This window comes from Chinchilla lanigera, unplaced genomic scaffold, assembly GCF_000276665.1.
Source record: "Chinchilla lanigera isolate Chin_1 unplaced genomic scaffold, ChiLan1.0 scaffold00014, whole genome shotgun sequence".
NCBI classification, from domain to species: domain Eukaryota; kingdom Metazoa; phylum Chordata; class Mammalia; order Rodentia; family Chinchillidae; genus Chinchilla; species Chinchilla lanigera.
In genome coordinates, this window is record NW_004955415.1 from 1,354,616 (window position 1) to 1,366,803 (window position 12,188).

Genomic DNA, 12,188 nt, shown 5'->3' on the forward strand with positions numbered 1-12,188 from the left:
TTCATCCCTGGATGCACATTAGAAACATTTGGACTCTTTATTGGTTTACTTTATTTTGTGTCATTTTTCTGTTTTGTTTTTGTTGCTGAATTTTGGGTGCAGAGTAGTGAGTTAATTGGTGGTTCCTTTCTTATTAGAGATAAACTTCGTCATCCTTCCTTCATCTCTCTTCTGCCATCTGGCTTGCTTTGTGAACATCTAGCAAACTCTGTCATGTCCAGTTGCCCCTTTTTTATCTGTTCACTCTTCAAAACAATTTCTAAGTCTCTGTCTCCACAAATAATATGGCAATTAGTATCTTATGCATGTCTGTGTATGGACCCATGAGTTCACATCTTTGGCATACAAAACCAGGCGAAGAACTGCTGATTCAGAGTTTGCCTATACTTCAGTTTTTGCTAAAACCTGTCACCATCATTTACCATCCCCATCTGTGGATTCTTTCTCATGTTTTTAACTAATTAAAAATAACTGACAGAAGGAAAAAAAAATATAGTGAAAACAACTTTATTAAGAATTTTAACAGGAATTTAATCAAAGCTAACTCATTTCTGTGCTGTATTTTCTTGGTTTGAAAGATATACCGTGAGTGGTTTTCTAAAAGCTTGTTTTTAGGTTGTGCTTAATAAAGTTGAAATAATCTAGCACTTTTTAAAGGAAGGGACTATCTTTTAAAATTAATTGTATCAAACACTCATTACAGTTCATTGCCAAGTGTTCAAATACTGAACTCTGTATCACTCTGTTCATATCATGCAGCTTTTACTCACCCACGCACCCCACGCCAGTGGGGTTTAGCTGGAAATCGGGTGGGCAGTTACATTCATAGCGGCCAGGCGTATTGACACAAAGCCCATTGACACAGTTGATGGGATCTGCACACTCATCAATATCTATAAGCATTTAAAATGCCAGCATTAACATCTTTACTTTCTCCATGAATGTCTCTGTCCCAAAGGATTCATGGGTGTTTTGCTTGTCAGTAGATTAATGATCATTAGGAAAGGCTCAGGATAATGAAAGAGAGATCGTAACTTCCTGTATATTTCTAAAACAGGTTCCACAAGTCAAGCTCACAGTATTTATGACAATTCCATTTAATATCCTTAAGTAATAATGAAATGTTGCAAAAATTATGGTACTATTTGCGTAACTACAATTATGAGATGTGATAAAAATACAGTGTCTGTTTAAAAAAAAATATTACAGTAAAAACACGTTAGCATTAATCACCCTCAAAATCTTCCCCATCACTTTGAACACACTTATCCTGTTGTTCTTGTTGCTTTCTGAAATAGCTGTTTTTTGAGTTGGGCTGTTGTGGCTGCCCCAGGGTCCTGAATCAGTTCAAAGCATTTACCTTTTCCGGTCATTTTGACTTTGAGGAACAGCCAGAAGTCACATGATGCCAGATCTGATGAATAAGGTGGCTGAAGACATAGAATAATGTTTTTGAAGTACCCACCTGTCTGCTGGTTGGCATTAGGACTTATTGTGTTTTTAATCACACTTCTATATGAGGACTTCTGGAACTGCTTCACAAAGTTGTAAGAATGATAGAGTAAGTGTGTTTGAAGCAAAGGGGGGCATTTGAGGGTTAAATAGCAATGTATTTTTTATTGTAATAAATTTTTAATTTAACCATTCATACTTTTCTATCACTATTATATGCACACATATAATAGTGCTATGCATACGTACATATTTGTAGCAAATACATAGATATTTTATTAATTTCATGTTAGATATTTAAACTATATAAATAGATCAATTATATAATTAAAAATAAACATATCAGAGTGTAATTCTTTTTCAGAAAAATGCATAATCTAGTGCATAGACTGGCTATGTAGAAATGTGAGCAGTTTTTGTATGTAGCACAGAATATTCATTTCAACTAATTAGCACACAGTTGAGCCCCTCACTGGCCATACCTGTACAGTTCCCTCCGGTTCTATCCAGTTCATAACCATCATCACAGATACAGTGAAACATTCCAGGCAAATTATTACACGTCCCAAAGACACAAATATTTTGGAAGGAGCATTCATCAATATCTGAAGATTGAAAAAAAAAAAACAAACCTTGTTTACAAAGGCATTTAGAATTTTTAATGTAACATATAATAATGAGTTTTTCTAACTTCAAATGTTTATATGCAGTAAAAGTTTTATTTTTCTTTGATTAGAGAGTTAATGTAAAGGAAAAACAACTAGTGCTTATCTATGGAACTAAGATACAGAAATCTCTGCATTGATAAAATGAATATTTAATATTTTACCTGTCTTGCATTATAATATACTTAAACAAGAGTTGGTTTAAACATAAAAATACAAAAACTGAATGTAAATATGTCAAAGGAATGAAAATGTAAAATACTAAACATAAAAACAAATTCAAAGATTCTAAAAATTAGTGCAAATACCAGATATCTTATAATTGGCAAGTTAAAATATATAACAATTTAAAAATATTGAAGACATTATTAAAATTAATTTTTAGATTTTTAGTTTTTTTATTTTGTAATCTCATCTCTCATCCTAACGTCAGTTATAAGAAGAGAAAGAGTTTAGTTTTAATGCCATGTGGTAAGATGGTCCACTCTCTACATATTCTTACAAATTTCATAAAATATCTCTATTAAAACTGGGAATTCAGTTTATGAAAATCTTCCATGAGACTCTGACACAATGTCAATCAATGTGAACTTAGCACTCCTCAGTTCTGAAAATGAAGGCATACATGTGGTCTGCACAGTTGTAGAAATAATCTGTATTTCTACTCATAAAAAGAGGATGTATATTTTTATACACAAATTGTCTAATATTCTGAAAATGCAGACCACAAATGTCATTCTAGGCTCGTGACCCAGCTCACTTTGAACTGTTCTCTTTAGACAGTTGTATCTTGATTTAGAAAGGGTCTTTTGGTCATACATGCTAGTTAAAATAATTTGTTTCAACTATCTTAGATCTAAGGTATGGTTCAAATCATGTTTAAAAGTTCAACTGATGTGCAAAGGTGCCTTTCTTTTTGTTAGGGACAATAAGATCTCTCTAAAGAGAATAAGCAAAGATTCACTAAGCTGGACTATAAATGAGTTGTGTTAATCTGTAAGAAGTGAAAACACAGTGGCATTAGCATCTCATTGAGTATGCATTTTACTGTAAAATAGACTTATTAGGAATGCTTTTCATTCAAAATAATTGAGCAGTTGTATAAAGTTAGGTATTTTAAAAGAATATTGTCTCGCTTTTATAAAACTGACACTCAAAAATTCAAATGATACAGAAAATTCACAAAAAAGCAGAAGACAACAAATCATACCGAAAATAACATAATAAGACCAAAAATTTCTCAAAAATGTTTCTGGTCACACAGAACAAACATGGATGAATTCACAGACATTGCTATATGCATATTCAGAGACAGGAAAGCTGAGGCAATTTCTGTATCAGATTAATTTTGCATAATGAACTCAATAAGTTACAAAATACTTTTCAAATATTAAAAAATATAAAAAATAGTAAAAATTTATTATTTGGCTTGGTGCCAAAGTTCAAATGTAATTTTACTATTAATGAATTCTGTATAATAAATAACAAGAAAATTAATATTTGTATAGCCTTCCAATTCTTTATATTTGTTATTTATATTATTTTCATTTTCTCTATGTTTGTGGCACTTTGGCACTATTTCCAGCATTTAAGGATAATTCTTAAAAAGATTAATACTAATTTTACTTCAACTTTCTATTTCCCAGTTGGCTGTGTTTTACTGTGGATTATTCTTCCATCCCCAAGAAAGAAGAACTATTGTGAAAATAAATGTGTTTTCCCCAGAATTATTCTCCTATGAGAATCTGTGCATTGTGTTTGTAGTCAGCGCACTGCTGAGGTACGGGAGTCTTCCGTCAGGTGTCTCCTCGGCATCTTGTGGGCAATTTTGTAGTGTCTTGGTAGCCAACGTTTCTGTGGAGCTCAAGACTCCTTTCCTAGCTGGAGTTTTGAATCCTTTCCTACCACAAAGGCTGACAAATATGATAAGTAAGGGTTTTTGTTTATAATTTGGCATTTTTTGTACATTTAGATCTTTCTCCTGTTTCAGGACAATGCTTGGTTGCTTAATAGTTCTTTTCTATCAACTTCTTGGACTCTCTACTTCGGAGGCACCAATTGTACTAATGTTTATGGTCTTTTTTTTTTTTTTCTAACAGATTTCCTTTTTTTTTGTTCACTGTGATTATTTCAAGCACTTTATAGTAGTTCCTACATTTTCATCTGGATCTCTTCTCATTTTTTGTTTCTATTTAATAGTTTTCTAATTTTGCTATATTGGCCCCAATTTCTTGTTTCCCCTGCCTCATCAATTTCCTTTCTAATATTTATTCTACTGTTTTTTAAATTCGGTCTTTGAAGTTGTTTAATCATTTCTTTTTTTTTTTTTTTAAGGTTATCAATGGCACAAACTTAGTGGAAATTTGCTTTTTGCCTCTTAGATTTTTTTTCTTCCATTCTGGGTTAGTTCTTTACCTATTTTTTTCCATTCTTCTCTTTTTTTCCATAGGATCCCTGCAAAGTTTCTATTATTTTCAGCTTCCATGTCATACTACCTGGCCCCTTTTGTGAAGGCTGGGGAAGAATGCAGCTCTTTCTGCAATTACCTTGTATAAAATGGATTCGACTCTGCCCAATCTACCAAGTCAGTGTGGAAGCAGGGATGCTGTCAGTGTTGAGTATCATCTTCTCCAGGGCCTACTCTTCACCTCCTTGCTCTGAATCAATCCGCACTGGTGCACAGATAAGAAACCCCATGACTCTTTAGGCACACTTTCTGTCCTCAAAGCCTCCTTTGGAGGTGGGCAGAGTGAGGCGCCACTTTGCTCTTCCTCAGAGGTACAGCTTGTGTTTGATGCTGATGAGTGTGCATGCGACTGTGTGTGTGCTAGAATTACTTCTGTTCATTTGACTGGACTCTGGAGTATTGAGAAAGACTGTAATCTGTCTTAATTTTTATCAGTTAGCCTAGGTTTGCTTTCTTTTTTTAAAAAAGGCTTCCTGTGAATCATAAATTAGGATTATTTTCAATTTCTTTCCCTTCTTCATTGACACTGTGCTCTTCACAACACTCTGATGGCCCAAACAATATGTAATGTGAATTCAGTTTCTGATTTCAAAGAAATACGCATTTCTTTTTCTTGGAAAGATACCATTCTAGATGCAAAGTCTCATTTCCAGGAAAGTGGGATGGCATCGCAACTTGAGGGAGATGTTACTAAGAAGCAGAGGAAGTCCTTCAATTCCCAAAGAGGGCTTCCAGCCCAGACATGCACAGAACACTCAAATAAAAACATAAATCCCCAAATAGAGCGAGGATTTTGATAAGTACAATAAGTAGTGGTGACTGGGGTACGTAATAGATAGAAAAGCTGGATAGCTTTGCCACATGTCATTCATTTTAGTGATAAAAAAAAAATTAAAGAAAAATGAGCCAAATTTCCAGCTACTGGCCCTTGGCCAGGAAAACTTCCTTAGAGATGAAAGCTGCCCTCATCATTATTCATTCCGCAAAATAATCCACGCTTAAACGAGTGCCTTTTACATGTGGAGCATGTGCGCTGTGTCTGCTTCCAGGGGGAGCCTGTTCCAGCCCTTTTTGTGGTTTCACTGCTGCAGCCGGTCCAACTTGAAAGTGAGCTGGACTCCCGGTGACCCACCTTGGCAGGACCTGCTGTCCGAGGCTGGCGTGAAGCCCATCTCGCACTCACAGCGATAGGCGCCGGGGACGTTGAGGCACTGTCCATTCTCACAGAGATTTATGTTTTCTGCACACTCGTCAACATCTGTGGAAAAAGTGAATTACATCTCTGTTAAGTTCCAGATTCCATGACATTCTTTTTCCTTTGTTCTAAGACTAAATCAACTTTACTGGCTTGACTTAGTGTTCATTAACATGAACAAATACATTCACCTACCCAAGGGTAAACAACTTGATGGCAAAGCTACTTATACCCTCAAATGGAACTGTGACATGACTGATGCAGATGTCTCTTGTATTTGCCTTAGTTATCTTTAATGCCAATGTGATGATGTATTATCAGTGTTAGGAATCATTAGATACGACCAAGAATATGAGAATCAATGTTAAAATGATGTTCATTCAATTAAAAACTTATGCTTTCACTAGTCCAAGTATTTTGGAGCAATTAGAGACACTATGGAGATGGGAAAAGCTTTTTCATGTCATTTTGATGTCATAGAAATATTCCCATTTTAATTATTCCAACAGGCATTCATGACTCATAGACCTTACGGGTGGTTTACTTGATTCCATGAAGCAAAAAATGGGAGAAGGGCAGAGATCAATGTTTACTAAGGGCCAACTACTGTGCCAATGGCCTGGCATGTATTGTTCATGGAATCACCAGTCCTGTGGGATTCTGAGGGGGCAGAACCTGAGGGCTAGAGCAGCCAAAGGAGTTGCACTAGTGTGCTGGCTGAGCTGGGTTCTGATCGAAGATGTGTCTAATCCCAAAGCCATGCCCTTCCCTGACATCACAGTGCTGGGAAAAGCTGGGAGAGATGCAGTTGGTAAGTCTTCAAAGGAAGAAAGCTTAAAATCTGAGTAAACATGTTTCCTTAAAGAAGCATTTAGAAATGATGAGTCTGCATTTTTTAGCCCAATAATTGGAAAAAAATTACTCTCTTTCAATCGTAAGTTTAAAGTGCATACTGAAAATCAACTGAGAAACAACTATCTTACAGACTAAAAAGTACCTACTGTTTTGTTCAGATGATTTAGTCTTAGATTATGTATGTAATAAGATACTATTTTATTCTCAAAGCATGTAAAATGAACAGAAGCTAAGTAGCATGAAGTACTTATTATGATGTATTTCTGAAAGTCCTTTCCTTTTGTTATTCCACTTTAACCTTTTCAGTACTATGACACTTGCACAACTATATTACATAGCAGTGCTTGAAAGATCATATACCTTATCTGTAAAAGCAGAATAGTTTGCCTATATCCATTTAATCACAGTAAGAAAAGAAATGCTATTTTTATAACTACATTCATTTTAAAATGAGAAAACTAAGGCCAGACAGGTTAAGTGGCTCACTTAGGATTTTACTGGCAGTAAGAGGCTAGATTTGATACCAGATGGTCTGACCCAGGCAAAGCCTACACTTTTCATCACTGTGTGTTCTAAATGAGCAGACATAATGACAGTCATTAACAGTACATGATAATAATAAAGGCCAGTATTTTAAAACGTCACCAGTACTCTGGAAGATCATTTGGGTTTTTGTGTTTAATGTAAGAAAAAGACAGAAAAAAAGTAGTTACTGGTGCCGGGCATGGTGGTGCACGCCTGTAATCCCAGCACTTGGGAGGCTGAGGTAGGAGGATCGTTGAGAGTTCGAGACCAGCCTGGGCTACAGTGAGCTCAAGGACAGCCTGAACTGCATACCGAGATACTGTCTCAAAAAGACAAAAACAAAAAGAACAAAAGAGCCAAAAAAGAGTAGTTACTGTATTTTTCCTTAACTACAATTTTCTTTGAAAACGGAAAACACATACAGTGTCCCACGACAGCCGCACGGGTACACACAAGGACCGGCACTGACCTGAGCAGGTGAAGCCATCTCCAGTGAAACCTTCAGCGCAGGCACATCGGTATGAGCCGGGGGTATTTACACACTGAGCATTTATGCTGCACTGGTGGGTTCCGTTAGAACATTCATCCAGATCTGTATTGCAAGGGAATACAACAAGAAAGGTAAAAAATGAAAATGGAACAACACCTAGAAATACTCTGATTTGCTTTATTTTAAAAATAAACTGGCCAAATGGAATTGCTTTAGTGTATTAGTAGGGTCACAGCCCCAGTTCCCTAAGCTCTCAGAATCAATTCAAAATGTCCATGCCACAAATATGGGCCAGAAGGATTAATTCAAACATTTTGTGTGATATCTAATTAAAGAAGAGTTAAAAGAAAATCAGTTTCATTCTTATTTCTATTAAGGGTAAATTTTATTGCTTTATCACTTTTGAAAGGATCAGTTCTAAAAATACTACTGAATCTCAGGGAACTGACCTAGATTTTTCAAGCTTATTTTATAAATAAGACAACTAAGATAATTTTTTTTTTTTTTTTGTACTGGGACTTAAACTCAGGACCTTGTACCTGCCAGGAAGGTGCTTGTACCACTGAACTACATCCCTGGCCAAGGTATGTTTTTTGACCTCATAGGGGTTATAGTCTAGTGGAAAAGACAGATGTTAAGCATAGAAAAAAATTAATTATTTTTATTTGCACATAAGGAAAATCACATGGAGCAAAGAGAGTAAAAAGAGCATCTAATTTGGACTGTGGGAACAAGGAAGGCCCCACTGAGGAAGTAATTTTTAATTAACTTCAGACGCCAATGATAAAGGGGAGTTAGTTCAGGGAAGAGAAGCAGCGAAGGTTATTTCAGGCAGAATGAATGAGTAACTCATAAAGACACTGAGGAGGAAAATTACTTGGTGTAACTAGTAAGGACTAGATCTAGAATGCCCGCCCCAAATCTCATGTACTCAGGAGGTAGGGCTTTAAGGTGACTGTATCACGGGACACTATTCTCACCAGTAGGTTGACTTGTCAATGAGTCCACAGCTAAGGAGCCGCTTGAAGGCGAAGCCTGGCTGAGAGAGATGCGTTACTGTGCATGCGCCTTTGGAAGGCCTATCTACCGCTGTGGCCAGCCCTTGCTCTTGCTGCTTCTGACCACACAGGGTGAGCGCTTCTCCTGTGCAGTGTCCTTCACCAACTGTTTCCGGACAGCCATGGAACAAACTACTACATTAAAGCCAAAACAAGCCCCTCCCCCTTTAAGTTGCAGGTGCCAGGTATTTTGTCCCAGGGATGGGAAAGTGATGGTAGAGTGGCCAAGAAACTAGAGGAGGCTGGATTGGCGAATCACAGTGTGAGAGACGGGGTGGTGGGAGTCGAAGCTGGGAAGACTGTGGAGGCCTTCCACAGGGTGCTATAAGCAAGCTGTGAAAAGGAAGCTGGGCTTTTCTGAAATTCAATTGTTTCAAAATGACGACTGTGAAAAGATCAGATCTGTGGCTTAAATTTCCTGCTGTTTCTTTGTGAACAGACTGCATGGAGACCGGACAGACAAAGAGCAAACATATGAGGGGGTCCTTTTAGCATCTGACAGAGAGCTGGGGAGGGGAAGAGGGACAGGAAAGTTAAGCAGAACGATGAAGATGGTAAGACAGGAGGGACTGGGGTGCCACGTGGAAGCACAGGTACCCAGATATGGTCAAATCTCTTGTATTAGTCAGGCCGGCTTGAGATAAATGACCAGAGCGACAAATGGGCAGAAAGCCCATAAAAGGGAGGCTGAAAGGGCCAAAGGCAGTAGACACAAAGGACCATAACACGGGAATGAGGATGCGGCTGTAAGGTTGTGAGTCGTGCTCCAGAGAGGGCTACACTACTGGTAGGCTGCTTGTAAACTTAATGAAGCTACCCTAAGATGCTACACAGCAAAGTTATTTGGAAACTATTATAATTCACACCCTAGAGTTGGCTCATAAACATTCAACAAGTGTAAAACATTTAGATGGACAAAAAAGCACACTCAAAGTAACTTATATTTTTGGTAAGAGATATAGATGAGGCTGCTCTTTAATCCTTACTACAGGTCGATAAGCTTTTAATGAAAAAATCATCATGGGGAGATCAGTTCAGCTTACTTTCTTTTCTAAATTGACCTGGATCATTCTCACCAGGTGGACAAATGCTTTATTGTTAAGGAAGGTAAAACCGAAAACACTGAACAGCGGTGTGAATGATACCATGTATAGCCCAGTATGAGGCCTCACTGCTATGAAAGACTTATTATTGGACCCTGGCTTATGCATTATGGAACTTGGGGAAATGGCTTTCCTTCTCCTTTCTTCAAATCAGATTTCTTGAATCCAACAAATCACTTGGATTTCCCTGTGAGACAAGTTCTATTTTCTAGTAAGAAGCTAGCATTGATCATTTACTACACACTCATGGCTGTTTGAAAAAAATCTTTTGTTCCCTCCATTTATTTCATTGAGCTTCAGATCTCACTGATTACTGCATGACAAGACTGGAAAAACATATCAGTCATGTTTCCTCATGCAGCTGTCTGGATTACTGGGTATGTATCAAGTGAGTTTTACTGAACATCATGCACGAAAAGTCAGATGCCAAGGCATCCTGTTGTAATTTGACCATTAATATTAAGGCTACTGTGGCTTCTTAGGCAGAAGTTATCCCTACAACTAAAGACAGAGCTTTTGATTTATAAGAGAATAAATGAAAAGTGAAAAGCATGTCCCCCTTCCTACATGTGGGTTAACAACTATGCAGACGAGAACCCCGAAGAATTCTGTTTATACTTGCAAACTCACCAATGCACTTGATGCCGTTTCCTACCCAGCCTTCTCTGCAGCTGCACTTGAAGCTTCCAGGCACGTTCAGACACAGTGCGTGCACGTCACAGTTGTGGGCACCAACTTCACACTCCTCCACGTCTGAGAAGCCGCAATTAATGAGAAAAAGATAAACTGAAGGTTATTTCTACTTCTAAATATCTTTCTGTATAGGTAAATTTTAAAAGTAAAAAGGAGCTGTTTAGAGAAATTGTCATCACTTTCATGTTTAATTACTTTAGACATGTGACAGTTAACTGACTGTGTGGATTTGAGTAAGAAATGCCCAACTGAGTTGGATCAGCAGAGTTGTGGGTGTGGCTGAAGGATTTACTGAGGACAGAAGACCTAGCCTGGGTGGGCTTGTCACTGAATAGTATAAAAGGGAAATAGAGAAAGAAGGCTCATTTCTGTTCCTCCAGAGTAGCTCCAGACTTCACCTTGGACTTCACCTCCTGTCTGCCCATACAGACTCTTCCCCTTCCCGTGCAGACCCTTTGGCCTCCTCACGCCGAGTTGTGGAGGACTCCACCTGAGCTTCAGTCCTTCAACTTTCTACCATATCCTGTGCTATCACCAATGCACAGACAGCCCTTGTGCATTCCTCCACACCTGACTGTGCAGGCGGCCACTGTACGCCTGCCTTATAAATCCTTTTTAGTTTTTTGAGACAGGGTCTCCATATGCAGTTCAGGCTGGTGTTGATTTCACTATGTAGTGCAGGTTGGCCTTGAACTCGAGGTGATCCTCCTGCCTCAGCTTCAGAGTGCTGAGAATACAGGCATGTTCCACCATGCTCAGCCTCCTTCTAAATCCTTATATTAATATATCTCATGTTAAATCTGTCTTTCCAGTGAGTAATGACTGACACAAGACCCCAGTAAGACTTGAGGCTCCTGATTCAGGACACACAAACCCGTCCCTAAAAGAAATTGCCAACTGTTCCCAGCAGGTGAGATGAAGCAGCTATTACCCTTCCTTGTAAAGGTCCGGACCACATACCATGTAGAGGACATCAGACTACAGCTGCCCAGAGAAACCTTGTTTCCAGATGGGACTCTGCTAGTCCTTCCTATTAATATTTATTATTTTTCATGAAGGCAAGAACAAGCTTGACTTTCCTTTAAAAGTAGTAGTTCATCTTCTTTTAAACAATGCATAATCATTGATCATCATTATAATATTTAAATTTTCTGAAAGCTATCATTTAGGTGTACATTTTTTTCTACTTATTTTAGAGCTTAGAAAAATGTTCCCTGGAAACAGTAACTGGAAAGTGACGAGATGTTTTCACTCAGGTGTGCTTTGTGCACAATATATTACAAGTATAGGTGCGCGTGTGCACACACACAGAGTTATGCACTACTTAACATTTTGGTCAGTGACAAACCACCTATCTGATGGAAGTCTTATAACATTGTATTACCTAGTGATACTGCTGTCTTAGTTTGTATAATTACACTCTATGATGTTTACATGGCAATTAAATCCCCTAATGACATTTATCAGAATATATCGCCACTGTTCAATGACATACATACACACACACACACATATATAAAAACATATACACATAAATATATTCACACATACAAACCAAGTCGATTTCTCCCAAGTATTTTTATAATGTAAAAAGCAGTCTGTTCTGTTTAGTTCACTGGTTGCATGCTGTAGCTGCTGAAACAGTCCACGCACACACACTATTGGCTTCTTATCAACCCTGGTAG

At 37.8% G+C, this 12,188-nt stretch overlaps 1 protein-coding gene across 1 annotated transcript in view; it reads right to left on the reverse strand.

The window, feature by feature from the left end:
- Fbn2 (fibrillin 2) overlaps positions 1-12,188 on the reverse strand; it is a gene marked incomplete at its 5' end in the record, with an annotated part of 227,883 nt that overhangs the window by 47,063 nt on the left and 168,632 nt on the right. Inside the window, 5 exons of the mRNA XM_005380550.2 lie at positions 771-893; positions 1,935-2,057; positions 5,717-5,842; positions 7,629-7,751; positions 10,441-10,563. Coding sequence (XP_005380607.2) covers positions 771-893; positions 1,935-2,057; positions 5,717-5,842; positions 7,629-7,751; positions 10,441-10,563 — 618 coding nt within the window. The remainder of the gene's footprint in view (positions 1-770; positions 894-1,934; positions 2,058-5,716; positions 5,843-7,628; positions 7,752-10,440; positions 10,564-12,188) is intronic.